Raw genomic sequence first — 19,295 nt, forward strand, 5'->3', positions numbered from 1 at the left:
CGTTTTTTATTATTTACTTTGAAGCTGCGACCACGACTGCTGCATTTCATCACTGAATACAATGTTTTTTTTCTTTTTTCTGGACAACAAAAGCATTTTTTTGTTAATACTTTAATACTTATAAATTCAGAAGAAATATTGAAAGAAAAGGTGACCTAATACATATATTAGGGGTGGGTGATATGGCCCTAAACTAATATTGCGACACTGAGATAGTCAAAAAATACAACAGTTAAAAAAGTGGTACCCTAATGTGATAATTAGGGGTGGGTGATATGGCACCATATTACAGGGTATAATCTTGTTCTCGATATTCAAAAATGTTGGCGATATTATTGCGTACGATACGATATGGCACACCCCTAACATATAGTGTATCAGGTATTTCTGAACAGCAAGTCAAAGCTAGTTGTAGATCTAGATTATATTATATTCCCAAACAAAGCCTATTAGTGGAATAACATGTAAAAATGATTAATGTCTACCTGCAGCTGATGCCAGTTGTAAAGGGGTTTCAGCTGATCCCTGGTGCCCAGTTTTCAATGCTCGTCCCTCCACATCTGCCCCCATGTCCAGCAGCAGCTGAAAAATAATGATCCATACTTAACCACATGTATTGTAAAGCATTGTTTAATAAGTGTACAACGAATGTACAACTCACCTGGACCACCGATAGGTGTCCAAACAGCACAGCAAATGTGAGGGCCACCCAGTGGCGACTGTCAGGGTGAACAGAGGGGTACTTTGGAGAGCAGGTAGGAACCTACAGTATAGAGAACAAATAAACTATGGGGCTAAAAATATAGTTATAGTTACACTATACATTTATCGTACAACATTAGCATTACTATGAAACTACCATATTCTGCACAAAACACCATTTATTGCAATTATTACTTGGGAAAACATCATCCATGTCTACTAAAACTATTAACATTCTGAAGATGTTAGCTTTAAACAGACTGTGATGTAGCCTGAATATAATTAGACAGTCCTTACCGCTAAATCCAGGTTGGCCCCTGCATGAATGAGCATATGCACCAGCGCTTCATCGCCCGTAGAGCACGCATACATCAGAGGAGTCATTCCCTAAATCCACAAACACATACACACAAGACATTATTATATACTGTATATTTACACTGCACTGCAGAGTCAGGAATCCTCTCAAAGTACTGCTATGTTCAAACACAAGAAAAAAAAAAAAAGGTCTGAAAATCTAAATTTACTGACCAAAAAACATTTTAAGAACATGGTGATGTGGGTTTCACTACATATGTTACCTTACTATTCCACCTCTAAACCCCTCACTCACTTCTGTTGTTCATTTTACAATCTCCCCACCTCATTCCTAAGCGGAGTGATTATGCAGTTTTGCTTAATCTAAACAAATAAAAAATGCTTTTATCAACGAATAACGAAAGTGTCAGCAGGATTCCTTAAAATAGTAATAATAATTAAGTAAAATATATATTTTTTTGTTTGTTTTGATGTTGGAGAAGCATTTTCTTTTACTTTCTGTTAAAGTGTTTAAAACTGTTGAAAAAGTGGCATGATATTGAACGTTACAGGATCTGTTAGGACAGAGCTCCCACTGCTCTAATTCTTTACAAAGTAAACTTTTTCCGCTTAGATTATATCCATATGTTTTTTTTTTTTTTTAATACTATTACAGTTTTCCTAAAACAAGCAAAAAACAAAAATCGCAATAGAACTTACTGCCTAGGATATCGCAGTACATCGAATCGTGATGCATATCGTATTGCCAGGTTGTTGCCAACACACAGCTCTAGTGCATCCCTACTTTTAAAAACCTGGCCCCACCCCTTTCCTAAAAGAGAAGAACTATTGGGAGTGACTCTCACCTGGTCATCCATAGTGTTAACCCCATCAGGGCCCAGGACTTGAATAGCCTGACCAATGAGATCAGTGCGTCCACAGTTCAGCATACGAAAGCCCAGGTCCAGGTTAAACTTATCAGTTGCAGCCTTCGAGTCCAAACGCTTAAAGGAGCTGAAACAGCAGTCTGGCCTGAGGAGCAGAAAGATACAGAGATGTTTAAAAGGCAGATAAAGCTGCTTCCTAAGCTTGATACCGTAAAAACAAGCAACTTTATAGTACATTAATGAAATATTTAATTACTTTATTGGTCCATTCTAGGGATGCACAAAATATTTCTTTATATTTTTCTCCATAACAATATAAGGAAGAAAGTTGCACTTTCATTACAGACTGAATCATTTACACTGAACAATGACTTTAAATGACCTACTGCAGTGTTCCTCAAACATAGGATTGTTTAAATGGCGGTAACAGGCTCACAAATTTCAACTTATATTTTTATTTATTTATGCAAAATATGTTTTACTACTTTTGTTTAAAAAGGAAGATAAACAAAAAAAAATATTTGAGTATTTTTTCTTTAATTTTCTCTGGTTTTGGTTTAATCGAAAATGTTTTATTTTAATGCATCGCTAGACCAATCACCACCATATAATATGATCACACAAATTTTTTTTTTTTTTTTATTTGCATGGTGTACAGGATAGTGTTAATACACATACGGTACCAGTCAAAAATTTGGACACACCTTCTTATTCAATGTTTATATTTTTCCTATATAGTAAATGAATAGTGAAGTGATCCAACAGACTATGAAAGAACACATAATGGATCATGTAGTAACTTAAAAACAGTGTTAAACAAACCAAAATACTCTGAAGAAGTATTTAGATGCTCTTATCTGAGGAGCTGTTTGTTAACTTGTAGTATCTGAGGCTGGTAACTCTGATGAGCTTATCCTGTACAACAGAGGAAACTTTTGCTCTTCCTTTCCTGGAGCAGTCCTAATGGGTGCCAGTTTCATCACTGTATTGTTTTTGATGATCTTTGTGGCGACTACTTTTTCAAAATTTTCTAAATTCTTAAAATGTTTCGGATTGCCTGACCTTCATTTCTTAGTTTACAGTGAAGAATATGACCAACTCTACCTCTTCACTACTTTACTTTAACTGATGCTCTCAAACACATTAAGAGACAAGAATTCAAGTAATTAACTCTTGATGAGTTCAGCACAGCTGTTAACTGAAAGCCTGAACTCCCGGTGATTCTACCTCATAAAGCTGACTGAGAAAATCCAGCAGATGTTCAAAACTCATCATCTAAACAAGAGGAGCTACTTTGAAGAATCTAAAATATAAAACATACTGGTTTACTTAACACTTTTTTGTTTAGTGAATAATTCTGTTTTTCTTCATAGTTTGGATGACTATTTTAAAATGTTCTGTACTGTAGGTTAATACTAATGAAAACTGAAATTAAGGTTTAAACTTTTGACTGGTACTGTATCTTCCACCATCAGACAGACTAGTAGCAGGTTTTCTTACTTCAGCTGTCTGGGTTCACAGTCCAGTCCGGGCAGCAGAAGTCTAGCTGTCTGCCTCACATCATCACTATCCACCAGCAAACTGCGCCGGTGCTCGGCATGAACCATCGCCACCCGCATCCACTCCATCAGCGGGGGCAGGAGGGGAAAGGGCCTAAGGGGAAAACAGTAAAAAAAAAAAAAAAAGAGAAATTGCTGAATAATGACTGAATACCCTTAATTTTATCATGTGTGATTAGTAGAAAGAAGAAAACTAAAAAAAAAAAAAAAGACTTAAATGTTGCATTCATGTGGTGCCAGGATCCTACAGGATGGACCACCACAGAGCAGCAGCTATTATTACTTGGGTGGCAGGTGGTTATCCTTATCATTGCAGTGATTAGCACTGATTAGGATGATGGTGGTGTATGAGGTGTTAGGAGTGTGTTGTGCTGGAACAAATGGAACAGATGCAACAGTAATACTAGAGTTTTAAGTCCACTAACAGTCCACTAGGGGTTTAACGATTCCATGCTCTGTTTAAGAAATCTTATGTAGTTTCATTGTTTGAACAGCAGAGGTCGCAATCCCGCTAGTGCAGGCCAGAGAACCAGTGGGCGTAAGCAAAGAGCGGAGGATATTTCTCAACTGTGTTGTCATACTCTAGTTTTTCTATAGCCCCGATGTACTTTTTAGTCCAGTTTGAAAACCTCCAGCAGCACTGCTGCACTACCTGATCCACTCATACCAGCAAAACACACATCGAAATAATAGCTGTTCAGTGGCTTTCTATCCTGTGTGATTCTGAGCATTAAAGAACAGGGTAAAATAAGGACAAAGTATACAGGACTACAGACTTAGAAGACTCCTAACCCTGCGTTCACACTGGAAAGCGACAAAGCGACAGGCGACCATTCATTTCCTATGGCAGGGCGCGATTTGTCGCCGCGACACGCGAGAGGCGACAAGCGACACGGAGATGATTTTTTCTCAACTTTATGCAAATGAATTATGACGCGGTGAAGCGACATTCTAACCCGATTGGCTCCTAGCTTTTCTTTGGACCAATCACAAACCAGGCGGGCCGACGTCCTCAAACTCCTGCTCTCTGAATTTCTAGTTTCTTTCCCTTTTCATTCTGTTGAACGGGGTGGAACCGCATCAATCTGTGGGAACGGCTGCGTTTCCAGCGCAGTTAAATCACAGAAACGCCCAGCAAGTTTGGGAGTTATAGCTGTAGAATAAAGTGGCCGAGCGATTCCTTTTTGTGCCTTTTTTCTTGTCGGAGGCTGGACCTTGATAAACGCGGGCGTTGAGCTTGACACGCCCACAAGCGACAAACGCTGGGCGACACAAGCGACTGGTCGCGTTCCAGTGTGAACGCAGGGTAAGGGTTAAACCTAGAAGCTAATGCTTCTGGCAGGACTCAGAGTAGACCAAGTAAACAGAACCCAGGATCTGCTCAATAACTTCTGACATCAGCCAAACACTCTGCCTCCAAGGGATTCAGAGCAATGTGCTGATTTTACATTTTACAAACGTCTCTGCTTTCCTTCCTCCAGAAGCTGGCCAGGAAAGTTGCTACTGTCCGTACTGTACCATATGAAACTCTGTATGATTACACCTGCTAAAGCCATTGGCCATCAAACCTGAGGATACTCAAAACCTTGCTTTCCACAAGCTCATTCCATGAGGGACGAGAAAAGGACAAATCCTACTATATACAAACACACAAGCATCCTCACAGGAACAAAATCTCTATAAAACTTCACGAAAGCTCTAATAAGTCTACTTTAATAAATACCAGAAAAAAATATTTCAAACTCTAAGCAAACATTGCATTTACAGACAGAAATCTGCGGAGGATAAAGCTTAAAAACAAACGCGTCCCCAAGCGAAGTCTTCGGGAGTTTAAGAGTGAGGAGACGATAGATTTAAAACGGGCCATTTCACTTCATAAATGATGCATTTATGCAGAACTGAAACGTTCATCTGGAACATGAATCCACTAGGGCTGCCCCCTGGAAGCCAATGAGGCAAATGAACAGTGGGAGAATAGTAAGTCTACTGAGTAGACTTTGATTGTTTGAACACCAGAGGTCGCAATCCCACTAGTGCAGGCCAAAGAACCAGTGGGCGTAAGCAAAGAGTGGAGGATTTGTAAGTCATTTTCAACTAAAGCCAAGACACACAACCATATTAAAAGTGGTTAACAAATTAAAAAACGCACCAAAAAACAGCAATACTTCAGTAAGAATGCAAGTAGAGTAATTAATTATATTCCTTTGTTACTGAGCACTAAACACAATGAAGACAATTCTGAGTTGGTTACATCTCTAGAATCCTAGAATAAGTCCGGAAACTCACCTTTCTTTACTGAGGACCATCCTAGGGGGCTCCAGGTTGGGGTTCTCCAGAGACTCCATCTGTGGGCTGCGGAGGAAGTAGTACAGAGTGTGGAGAGCGTCAGGAGACCAGGAGAGGGGTTGTGTGTGAACAGGACGTCCAGGGCTGAGACAGCGCCCCCCAGAGGCCAGCCGTTGCATATGGTGCATCGCACGAGACACTAGGTCACCTGACAGAGAACAAGTGAGAATAAGTGAACAAATAAAAAAAAAATATATATATATATATATATATATATATATATATATATATATATATATATATATATATATAGAGATATTTTTTTTTGACATTCTGGTGAATTGTTGGATTCTGTCTTTACTTTCCAGGCCAGAATTTAGTTATATTTTTAATCATTTTTAAAGCACATTGTTAAACAAACAAACAAACAAGAAATACGTAGAAAATGTCTGTAAAAGCACAGCAACTTTCTTTTTAGCAGGGGTGCCAAATTTTCATTTTAACAGTTTTTTTTTTTTTTTTATAAAGACACCCCTGCTGCCAGAAATATATATTTTTTGTCAGATTGTCAAATTGAGAACTGTTCTTGTTCTTTAAAGTATTGTTATAAAAGAGTGTAATGATGCAATTGTTTGGGCATTATCATTTTATGTTCAAGGAGACATTTTGGTTTAGTTGGTTGGATGCTTTGGGATAATAACCATAATCATGATGGACAATAAGTTGAGATATAGTCTTTTGGAGCGTGTAAGTATAGACTAACTACTAGAGGTTCCAATATGAGAATCTTTGTAGGGTTTGCAAATTAACTGTTGTTTACAACTTTTCCAACAGATCTTTTCGTGGCTAAGAGACTTTTCTATACTAAAATGATACAAATAAAAATGATGCCCCTCAAAAATCCTGAGTCTACCACCGGGAGAACATGTGACTGGCCTCCAGTCTGCTTAGATATACAGTCCAGAACCCTGCAAACCCTAAATCAACACAGCCAGCTCCGGTTCTGCACTCAGGTAGAAATCCAGGCCTGTGTAATTCCCAGGAGCTGCAGGATGAGGACGGAAGGAAAGGCGGATGAGGGAAAAGATAGCAGAGGAAGCCAGAAGATACACTCCTCAGCATCTGTGATCATCATTATAGAAACAGGAGCCAGGAGAAGACTCAGCAGCCACTGCTGTTCTCTAAATTACAGTTTGACTGGCATTAATATATGCTGGTACAGGTGTGTAAATTAACAAACAGCTTATAAAGTCCTGTTAGAGAATTACTGTAAAAATAAATAAAGCCTCTTAGCATAGAGGTGTGAAGCTTTGGAATGGTGATCTCTGGAAGATGGTTGGCTCATCATCCAAAACTCTGAGTTGGGAAGTAGATAGGATAGTGATCAAATATTCTGATTTCAATAATGTTCGGGAGGTGAGAGATACAGCCTTAAAATATTATTACAATATTTCAGGAGTATCAATTAAAAAAAAAAAAAAATTTATTGTACGATAAACTGATATTGCAATTATTGTGACAGGCCTAGTAACAAATCTACAAAAGTCTGTCCATTTTGTAAACAGTAAGTAACTTACCAAAAGTCTGTCTAATAAATTATTTAAAAAAAAAAAGGTATTATTTAAAAGTGTATTTAGTGCATGCATTTTTTTTTTTTGCAATATTACTGTATACAATGAAATAAGGCACATACCCTAGAAGATTTACTCCAATAAAAGCAGGATTAACTCCTTTTTTAATTACTTGATTTTAGTAAAAAACAGCAAATAAGCATTTGTCCCAATACTTCGGTCCTCATATAGAAGGTAATTTAAGCTCCACTGCACACGGTCCATTCTGGCCATGCATTAAAAGCAGGAATCTATAATCTAAAGCCCACCTCCCTTAGGCCTAACCGTGCCTCTGAGCAATTACTTATGCCTCAATCAGAAAATCAAAACAGGCGTGGATGAATAATCTCTGTTCATTCTTCAACAAAGCCTGGCTTTAGGTTTCAGAGAGCTGTGGGGTTTAGTGCTGGGGTGCTGCTCTGTAGGCCTGCAGAAATCACTCGGCACAAAGAGCTGATTTTTCACCTCAGGAGCAAACAGAAGATGCTTTTACAGCAGCTGTACAACTGCAGGAGTGTTCACGATCCCGAGGGGCAGGAGGGGGGCATGCAGAGCCTGAGCTGGGGGGCTGTTAACCAAACAAACTGCAAAAACACAAACACACCTCCTAAAACAGGAGCAAAGTGAAGTGAGCCTGGAGTGACAATGCTGCTGAGGGCTGAAGAAAGCCTGTTTTAAACAGGGCTAAGACCAAACACGCCAATAAAAACACATTTAGCACAGTTAGTGCTGCACTTTCTGGTCAATTAACAGAAAATTACAAGTACAAATATACTAACAACACTTTCCTTTTACAGTTTTTTTTTTTTATTATTCTATATTTTATCTATAGCTTCACTGACAGAGGTGAAAGTGGCACAAATCCGATATTTATTATTCTGGCTGTTCTCACAAGCCTTTTAAATGTGACCCATATTGACCAAAGCGCCTATAATTTATAGAAATGACTAAATATATTAACTCCTAAAGAATGTGTAAAGGTAATTGAGTCTTTAGGCGTTTGTAGAACTTACTGAGCTCCGAGATGCTGCCCACGCAGGTGGCCAGAAGAGCTTGCTCCAGCGTCCGCAGCTCCAGCTGAGCACAGGCATCCTCTCTGCTCTCCGACTCCGGGCACTGACCGCCAGCGTACGGACTGAAGTGGGCAGGTAGAGATAGCTCACCTGCACAAACAATAGGCAAAATTAGTGATGGGACGATACACTTTTTTCAGCTCCGATCCGATACCGATATAAAACTGATATAAGATTGCCGATACCGATACAAACACCGATACTTTTAGTTTATTAATAGTACTATGATTAAGGTTAAATAATGAGGCTGAAACAGACCACACAGCCCTTTTAAGAGTATCCACAGGTGCATTTAATGTAAATGCATTCAAAAGTAATTTATTTGACACACTTCATATGCAATTACACAAAAGTTTCCTTTCAAATAAAATGTTTGATTTTTTATTAAATATAAAAAAAAGTAAAATATTAAATACGTTAAACATTAAATTCAGGGCATTTTTTGCAACGGTTGTGCAGGAGACTTTTATTTTGACAGGTAGCATAGAGGATTAGCTGCAATAGCTAACGGCTAACTGGCGATGCTAACTGTATTTCCGAGCTAAATTAATCACTGTTTTTTAATAACAGATTGATTTCTTAGTGCTGGTTAGGGTTGGTAGGATCTGTGGTTTGATATTAGATGTGGATTGTGGCTATAGTTCACTTCACTTCACTTCAGAAGTTATTTATTACATTCACAATGCCGGAATAATTTGGCTAGCTAGGCTAACAGACTGCAGATCTTAATGGAGATGGCTAACGTCTAAGTGGCAATGCTAACTGTATTTCCGAACTAAATTAATGACTGTTTTTTAATAACAGATGGGTGTGTTTGTGCTGGTTAGTGTTTGTAGATGCTGTGGTTTTATAGGATATGTGGATTATGAATATAGTTTACTCCAGTCTGTAGTTATAATACCTTCACAACACCGGAATGCAGCTGCTGTCAGTTCAGTGCTAGCTAGGCTAACAGACTGCTGGTGTTAATCTGTTTACCTCTCAGACACTGACTTTACGTGTATCGTTCTGCTGTACAGCGTTTCCAAAGTGAAAACTCTCCAGATAATGGACTTTTTTTGTAGATAAACAGCTAAAGTTACTCAGTCAGCCGCAGACTGAAGCTGCTGGGGGTTCAGGGTAAACTGTTAAACTGGAATCCTGATCAGGGATGCGTTTTGTGTTAACGTTATGGCGGGTTCATTGTTCAGCTCAAGCTTTGGACTGGAATATGGATCGGTAAGTGGATCGGCAGCGCCCGCCCGATATCCGATTCATCGGATTACGTCAATATCGGCCCCGATACCGATATTGTATCGGATCGGTCCCATCTCTAGGCAAAATTATAATTGTAATTCAGTTTTTCGCTAAAATAAAACAGCACCATGTTACCAAATTCCAATTGTTGATACATTGCCAAATAGAGATGGACAGATCATTGTTTTGGGGGCAATCACTGATCGTATTTTAACTTAATCAGCTGAACGTTTATATCAATCGTGGGTTAAGCCGGATGCCACATTTTTGTCCACCTCTAAACAAACTTTGCATATGCAAATACACCCAAAGTTACACCAGTGATGTTAGTATGTCTGTACTGGAGTAGGAGTGTACGCTACTTTATTTGTCTCATTGCTTTAAACACTTAAAGGTTAAAGGTAAGCAACATTTAGATATAACAAAACCTAGACTATTATTTTAATACAAGTTAGCAATAAATAAATTAAATTTTCTAAATTTAAACTGACAAACTAGATCAAACTTTAAGTTTTTTAGGCGATGAAAATGAATCAAAATCACCTGTCAAACTAACATTGTTCACGGCAAAAAGTGTGTCACGCAAAATGTTTAGCCTACTTTTAGAGAGCTAAAACAAAGACGTTGGCCTTTGAAGTAGCGGAGATCATTAGTGCTTTGCTGGTGAAATACTCTGGTGCCCTGCTTTGTTGTCCAGACATTATTAGCAGTCAGTGGAGTGAGGCAGCATGCAATCAAACCAATGAGTCACGGCCCCACATGGATTTATCCTTTATTAGAGATAAGAACGAGCGGTTTAGCTGCCATTTCCTCTACCGGCATCCCTCAGGGACTCTGAGAACAGTCCCAACCCTGAAATGACCCTACAAACAATCACGCCCCAACCAGGGATGCAATACGGTCTGAGCACGAATAACAGATTTTAATACACATTATAGGGCACATTAGGGCTGTGACGATAATTTTATTACCGCAATACCGCGGTTATGGGACGTCACCGCGGTGATGAGCTCATTACCGTCATTACCGCATTTTTTTATGGCTGTCAAATCTGATTGACTGCGTTTTGAGCGGTAGTAAAATGCTCCATATAAGCACAACTGTGGTGAATTCAGTATTAATATGTCAAGTGTAAGTCCTACACTATAGGGCTGTGCAATATATCAAATATATTTTGATCGCGATAGATATTGGTGTCAAACGATCTCAAAATTCATAATATCGAATATAATTTTTTTTGTCATTTATCTGTGCTGCCGCTGCACTGGCGCGGCGGCGAATGGGTTAAGCAAAACGCGGTGCGTGGTACTCATTGAGGCCAGAACAGCTCTGGAGTCTCCTGCTCACTTCGTCTCCATTGAGGCTGCTGAAGAGAGTGAAGATTAGCAGCACTAATATTGGCTCGGAAATGGAAGCTACAGGGCAGGCTCAGTAAGTTGAGAAAAAAGGAAGAAAAAGACTCAGAACAGAAGAGAATCATCTGCAAGTTTTGCCGGAAAGTGGTGTCTGCACCTCTCGCCAACACATCAAACTAATTCACCCACCTCAAGGTAAACCATAGAGCCATGTAAGGTGTTCCGTGGTCACATTTTGAGAAAGTAAAATATATTAATTCATTGTCTGGCTGTTGGCTGTTCTGCGTGAGCACCGCGGAGAACGCGCGGCATTGCGCCTCAGTCTTGGGAAAAATAGTAAGGTTGTTTGAAGTGTAGTTCAAACAGCAAAGCAATGATATAAAACTATAACCACCATCTTTACTGAAATGTTGTTATCTGACCAAGTCTGAGGTAAAATGCGCTGCGCCTTGTCTCTTTCACAGCACGCGGAACTGAGTTCAGAACCGCTACAAATATAACCATATAAAACTCAGTTCAGATAAATAAACTTCAGATGAGTAAGGACACGTAAAGTGAAACAAAAATTGTCAAACATAAAGGACAGGTTTCTATTATTTTAAAATGGAACTAATGTCTTTTTTTGGTCGGTTGTCTCTTGCGAGCCGATTTCTTAACGTCACGACATTTTAATCAACATATTATATGACGCGGGTCCCGTCAGGATATCTTGCGGCACAGACAGAACTGAATTGTTATTGGCGGGAACAGGAGTTTAATCAATCCAGAGGATGTGGGAGCACATTAATAAATAGTTAAGAAAATTGTAATAATCACGCAGTGATTCTCATGCACGCAACAAAAAAACCCTAAGCACAAAAAAGGAGCGGAGAATGGACCGACACGCGCACACACACACCGATTTTTTTTTGTAATGTGGTAAGAAACGTGACCGCACTATTCAGCGCGGTTTTAATAAATATTTTTTTTAATTTTAAGCACTAAATGTAATTTATTAAATTTATTTAGGACCGCGGGGCAGGTGCGGCAAAACTGTGTATGTGGCGGGCTGATGCGGGATTTTTTTTGCGGAACGGTAACGGGACAAAAAAGAAATGATGTCTGAATTAATTTCCTCCAATCGAATATAATTTAACATGGTTTAAGAATATAAAATAATTTATAAACAAACGAAATATTTAATATTGAGCTAATAGCCCAAGTGCAAAAATACAAAATCTGTAATACTCTGCACTGCACAATTCAAACGAAATAGCCGTAAGGCAGCTGCGCTCCTGCCCTGCGATGCAGCCGAAGCCTGGTGTGAGGCAGCAGAAATTCTGGGGTGAAAACTACATAACTACACAACATAAGGAGACATAATGCACTCCAAATATTCAGGAGGGAAGTGAAATAAATGATACTGTACAGATATAATCTGTATCTAGTAGATATTTAATGAGAAATAAGAAGAGTGTGAATAAAAAAAAACAGACGCCTATCACAGACTTCTTGAGCCTTGAGCCCGAACGGCCCGAGGAAAGGGGTGAGAAATATATATTTTTCGGGGCCGGGGGTCAGTGGAAAATTTTGCTATGGATTAATTCGTCTTTTTTTTTTAAACGAATATTAGAATATTCGCTACCAATTACTGCCGAATATCCTGAGCTCAAAACAGCTATTCGGGCCAGCCCTAAAATAGATCTATGGATGGAGAAGGGGGAGGCGGACAAGCTCCTCCTTCAAAAAGTCTGCTCGGAAAAAGACAGGTTAGCTGTACAATGACGAATTATACAGGCAGCATATGTTCACTTGTTATGCTGTATTTATGGTTTATGTAGAGGTTGTGTGTAGGCTGTATGGTTTGAAGAATAAAGATTTGTTACCAATAAATTTGTGGGTTTTTTTTTTTTTTTGGGGGGGGGGGGGGGTGTTTTGGGGTCTCGCGGTTAACCGCAATATCGCGGTGATGCGTCAGTTTTTTACCGCGGTTATAAAAAATCAATACCGCCCCAGCCCTAGGGCACATACTACATACCTCTTTTTAGACAAGTTAGAATGGGTCTATACGGAACATTTTCATGAAGTTCTTTGCAAAAATAAATAAATAAATAAATAAATATATATATATACATACATACATACATACATACCACATCACTCTCGCATAAAGAGATCAACAGCCCTATTCTTGTCAGTTTCAGTTACACAATGAAGAAACCGGTTCATCCTTAACAGAGAAAGAAGCACAAAACTCTTTACTTGAAAGTTCTTATTCTTCCTCATCTGCTGACTTTCCACAAGCAGTAGGTATAGATTCCTATCTCAGACGAAGTCTGCTGGCGAATGACCTAAATGTCCTTTTTGTTAAAATATTGCAAACTGACTCAGAAAGCATCTGCTGGTGGCTACAAACTTTTGCTGCTGTACACTACATGGACAAAAACAAAAAAAGATACTGGGACACATGCACTTATTCATTGTTCCTTCTAAAACAAAGAGTATTAGAAGATTTTATCCGATACTGTAACCAAAAGAAAATGCAATAATTCATTATACTGCTATTTTCTTACACTCCTAAGAAATATGCAACAATCTTAAAAGCAACCGCCTCTTCCAAGCTGTGGCTTGACATTATTCCCAGTGAATATCCTAAATGGATTTTGCCTGATTCCCACCGATTCCCTATTTCCACAGATTTAGGTCAGTCATGAATCTGTGGCTGAATTGCGGAGTAGCACTTTACCTCTGGTCTCAATGACTACCTTTACTGTGCCAAACAGCCTGGAATAAAGCCTGATCTGATAATAACAGTTAAAACAATAAGAGCAGCTCAAGCTCAACCTGTGATTTATGACTGACACTGTGCTCCAAGTGGAATAGGGGAAGGAGAAGCTTTTGGTTTTTCTGCCTTTACACTCGATTCAAAACCCATCCCTCTCTCTGGGAGCTCTGTTTTATTGGGTATCAAAAATAAATCAGACGAGGGATGCAGACGAGGATTTGTTTTCTTAATCAAAGTGAGTGATTGCCCATCCGACTCATTCAAGCTAACAAAATTCCAAAACATTAATCCAGATGTTGACCACTGGATATATTTAAACCCTTTTTAAATGGAAGAATCCTTTAAAAGCACTTCGTCTTCAGTAGGAGCAGTTCACAGCAGTAAAAGCACTTTGTTTTGTATCCAGGGGTGTAAAATGTGGCCCCCTGGTTCCCTCTTAGCCGTGCTTTGTGCTAAAGCAGCAAACGCTTAGTTCAGCATTTGCTGACTGGCCATGCGATACAATAGAGCAGCCTCGTCCACCAAAGCCAGCGTCCACATGTGGGCAGCTTTAGGGAACGGCAGTTTGTCAGCCTCAAGGACCATCTACGCTCAGCAATAGTGGAACCATACAGGGAATAAGACAGAACTTCCTGTACTTAAAATTACATTGTGATATATTGCAACTGAGCTGTGCTGTACAGTATCTTGAATAGATAGTCAGCTTTACTGCACATAAATCTAAAGACCAGCAGCAGGAGTGTCCAGTATTATTCATAAAGGGCCTGTGGAAAGTGGGAAAGTGGAAAACCTGAAAATACCTGCAGGCATACCGGCCCTTTGCAGATAAGACTGGACAATCCTGACGTAGGGTTGGACAATAATTCTATATTAATATTCATTGCAATTAGAAATCATTTCAATAACAGTGACAAAATTTGTAAACACATTTTTGACATTTCAATTAGAGAAAGAACAATGTGTCTCTTTGGGGCTGGTTTTACATTTGACTATCATCTTTTAGCTCGATCAGCTGATACAAATTTGGCAGGACCAAATGCCATATTAATGCCACAGATGCAAACTTGGTACAGATTCCCCTAATTACGGCCACATCTGAGCCAACACTGGGAATCTAAGGAGCCTATTTTTTATTATTTAGTTAGACACCAATACAGCTGGAACTAGTTATCATTACACAGGACCGAATCTATCTGCACAAACCAGTTATCAGCAATCTATTATCAGCAACCAGCTCGAAAATCCAGTTACCGTTACCAGTTCATATGGTATTGATGAAAAATAACTGCTAAAATCTATATTTCTTAATCAAAATTATTAGTTAGACTTTTATATCTATACTCCCATCCCAAGTAATCAAAGTATCCTTTAGAAATACATGTTTTATATACAGGTCACATATATATGAAATGGCCAGTATCTGGTAACACCAGTTACACCCCCAACAGAGAGGCAGACTGCTTCACTTAGGGTCCGTTTCACACATGCAGCACATCATGACCGATACCCAATACCCCCGGACTGAAAATACACAGCATAAATACGAGTTAGCACAGCAACCTCAAATCCAGCTCAGCTTCCTGCTGTACGAGGAACCCAGTCTCATCTACACACATGATCGCCTGGCCGTGGAGATATGAGGTTTGAGCGAGGTTAAGGCTGAGCCGCAGGGCGTGCTGCACAGCTGCTCGCGGCGTGGGCCCACAGACCCAAAACCCCTCCATCACCAGACACACCCGTCCCAAACCAGCCCGAGCCGTTCCCACGACCAAGAACGTCTGTCTACTCTGGCAACCCTGAGGCTAACACATGCGTCATAACCAGCCACACACAAAACTTTTGCTCCTCCTCTCCTCCTATTCCTCCTTCACCTTTTTCTATTGCTCCTCTACTACCCTGGAAAAAGTGGAGAAATAGTGGAGAGCTGTAGTAGAAAACAAAAATAAAATGTAATGCAATGTCAGTTTTTTTCAATATTGTGACCCTTAGTTTAATGTGATTGAAGTACCAACATGAGACCAGCAAGTACCAGCGGTCAGTGCACTAGTCCTTCGTTTGGACAGAGGCTGAGTGCTATCTCCTAACAGGTGGTTCAGAAACACAGGAACGCAGTTTAAATCATCAGTCTCATCTTCACTTCCCCTCCTGACCCCTCCGCTGAACTTTTGACAAGTGGACTGACCAAAAGGTTACAGATCATTAACCTCACAGGCTAATTTAGTCTTCAATGAGATGTCCTATTCGTGCACAGCCTTATTTAGTTGATTTATGAGAGGAAAACAAACTGTGGAAAGTAGAAATAGTCAGGTGTAACTTCATGTTACTCAATATTTTCCAACACGTGCAACCCTCATTTAAACTCTTACTGAAGAACCTTTACATACATACTTTGTTTATGTAGTTACATATGTCTAAATGTTGTTGGACACACCTTTTAAATAGAAATACATTCAGCTACATTAACTTGGGGCACACAGAGGCCTGCCAACCTGGATTTAGTCCTGGATATATGGAGTGCATTACTAGTATCATGACATGCTGAATCATTGACTTCTGCATCATATGACTTATATATCATATGCATCATAAAATTTCATTTTCATTTTGTTGCAGCATTGTATTCTTTAAATTATTTGTTGTTGTTTTGTCATACTGCCAAAAATGACAACAAACAGTCCTAAACTTAAAACTTATTATCATTGTGCTTTTTTTTAATCTACTTAATGTTTGTTTCATGTTTTTTTTCCTCTTTGATTGTAATTGTACAGCACTTTGGTTTTAAAATGTGCTTGATAAATAAACTGTACTTACTTTTACTTACTTACTATTCTCAATATCATTCAGCTACACACTCAAGGGTCAAAAAGAGCATGGAACATGCAAGTAAAGAAGGTAGGATACTTTTAAGATTAAACTGTAAATGTAGAAATAAAAAAACAAGTGAAATGAAAAAGTGAACTTGGGAAGAACTTTACAGTGTCCTAATCCATGATATCATGAGACAAAAAAAAAAAAAAAAAAAAAAAAAAGAGTCTGAGATACAACTTTTAAAAGGGATTTATAAATTAAATCTGATTACAATTACAATACGCACAGTTCAGCTTAACCTGCAGCTACTACCACAATCCCCGTCAGTGCAACTGGGCCACGTTAATCAGAATCAGCTCTGAAATTAGGCTCATTATATGCTGTTTGTTTTGGGGGAAAAAAAAAAAAAAAAAAAAAAAGAGCTTTTACTTTATAGAACAATGACCAACAGAACCTGCACTCAGCCCCAAAACACGCCGGCCTAATTTACTAACACACCAGCCATCAATTTTTCCTTCCTCTGGTAAGAAACGTGGTGTAAAAACAGTGAGTCAGTCAGAGAGCACCACTGTGCCACAACAGCACCATTCTGAGTGCCACACAATGGCACAAGTGTGCTTCACAGGTAGGTCAATCAGGCCTTGTGTTGGACATTGCTGTTTAAAAGTCCTGTAGCTCTGGACCAAAAACCTGAAACACTGGGACACACTCAATCCTGGCAGGATTTGATTGAACAAGCTGCGATTTCTTTAGAAAACTGGGCTGAGTGAACAAATACTCTGAATATACTGCTTCACACCCACTGATCAGCCACACAATTAATCCTTATTTCCTAACTCAATATCCATCATATACGCAGCTGTAACATTTTGCAGTTTAACAATTTCTAGATGTTTGCTTAATTTTAAACTAAAACTACACAAAAAAACAGGAGAACCAAAACAAATCTTCACACAGTAGAACATGTTATGCAGCTCATGGGAGAAAACCCTCCATTTCACCTTTTCATGTCACATGTTTGTGAAAAATTTAAACAAACAAACAAAAAAAACTAAATCCTTTACTTGAACATTGTATTATGACTTACATTGCCAAATATTCAGTGCCTTTTGAAAATTTCCTTGTGATGCACTGATGGGTCACACCAGATACTGAAAGCCAACATTCAAATATTTTTACCACCATCAAATTCTCAACATATGACTAATAGTCTAAGTTTGTCACATTAGTTTGATTTGATTCTCTTCAGATCTGATTAGATTTTTTTCTGGTGAAGTCATATATGTTTGAGGAAATACACAGAATTTTCATAAAAAGTTCATAAACATTCAAGCACCACTGTAGAGCTTTGTAATTCAATGTGAACATAATGTACAATTTTACTTTCTACCACCTTTTTATACATCATATGTGAATTTCCTTATAAGTCCTTAAAAAAGCTATTCTGCTGATGCTGCTCTTCATAAGCCCATACAGTGCTGCTCCAATGTTATAGATCCCTGAGGGGCCCGTCGTGGTCACGGCCTTGGGCTACACTGTGGTCATTTAAAGAGAAGCGTCACTCCCTCATTCTGAAATAGTGTAAAAACATCTGATCGTTCTAGCTGAACCCGTGCCAGGAAAGTAAGGTCATCTGCCCTACAGCATTAAATGCAGACTCGGAATTTGAACGCATCATATCCTTTAACAAGACAATAATATGACTTTTGACAGCTGCTGAAATATGTCTGTACATCATAAACAGATATTTTGATGTGGCCCAGAAGGAACAAAGAGCAGAGAAAAAAAACACATAACACCTCAAATAAAAAAAACATAAAAGCTCAAAGCTTTCCTGCTATAACTGAAGAGGAAATGCATTCATTTAGTAGTATCTTAAAGGAATAACAAAACATATGCATCGAAAGTTCCTGGTGTCAAGTCAAAACAAACTATTGTCATATGCACCCTGTGCACATCTGAACGAGCACAGCAACAGCAGAGCTAACAAACACTACTAACCACACAAACCAACAAACACTGCAGAGCACTTTTAAACCCTAAAAGTCAGAAATAAATAAATGGATGTAAATGATAAGAGGTTTTTATCACTAAACAAACAGCTCACAGAGCAACACGGCAGCTATAGGATTTACAATATGCTGGAGCTTAGCAAGAGTTATATTCTTTTTAAATGTAAGTTGATTTCAAAAAGTAATATATTCTATATTAAGATACTCATTACAGAAGTGTACATGTTATTAGCGATCAAGTTAATAATCAGATTACAATTATGTGAAAAACTTTGTTTCACTCTTTTACAAGAAAGACTTGGACAGTTTTAATTAAACACAAGGTCAATGTGTGTAAGTATATGCTATGTAGGCCTAGAGATGGCATTTTAGCTTTATAGTGTGTAAAAGTGACACTGCAAGGCGGAATCAGAGAGCACATGCTCTGCTCTTAGCCTTTTGACCCCACTGCCAGTCTCCAGTTCCAACTCAACACAAAGCAGCAGAGTGTGGTCATGGTGGCAGCTGCCAGCTGGCACAGGCACACAGGGGCACAGCCAAGCCTTGAATGAAGCCGGCGGAGAAACGGATGGAAAAAGCAGAAACAGCCCAGCAATAGGCCTGAAGCTTCTACACCTCTTCAAAATTTCTCTTTTTATACTGACCCAAACTCGGACTGGATGAGCTTGAAAAATAAATACAATTTTAATACTCTTCAAATATGAGT

At 38.9% G+C, this 19,295-nt stretch overlaps 1 protein-coding gene across 1 annotated transcript in view; it reads right to left on the minus strand.

Moving 5' to 3' along the window:
• abtb2a (ankyrin repeat and BTB (POZ) domain containing 2a) overlaps positions 1–19,295 on the minus strand; it is a 41,043-nt gene that overhangs the window by 9,283 nt on the left and 12,465 nt on the right. Inside the window, exons 3-9 of the mRNA XM_022665246.2 lie at positions 8,355–8,504; positions 5,732–5,939; positions 3,387–3,539; positions 1,866–2,031; positions 1,000–1,089; positions 662–763; positions 486–582 (exon numbers count right to left, since the gene is read on the minus strand). Of these exons, the coding sequence (XP_022520967.2) occupies positions 486–582; positions 662–763; positions 1,000–1,089; positions 1,866–2,031; positions 3,387–3,539; positions 5,732–5,939; positions 8,355–8,504 (966 nt within the window). The remainder of the gene's footprint in view (positions 1–485; positions 583–661; positions 764–999; positions 1,090–1,865; positions 2,032–3,386; positions 3,540–5,731; positions 5,940–8,354; positions 8,505–19,295) is intronic.

Source organism: Astyanax mexicanus, chromosome 23 (genome assembly GCF_023375975.1).
Source record: "Astyanax mexicanus isolate ESR-SI-001 chromosome 23, AstMex3_surface, whole genome shotgun sequence".
Lineage (NCBI taxonomy): Eukaryota > Metazoa > Chordata > Actinopteri > Characiformes > Acestrorhamphidae > Astyanax > Astyanax mexicanus.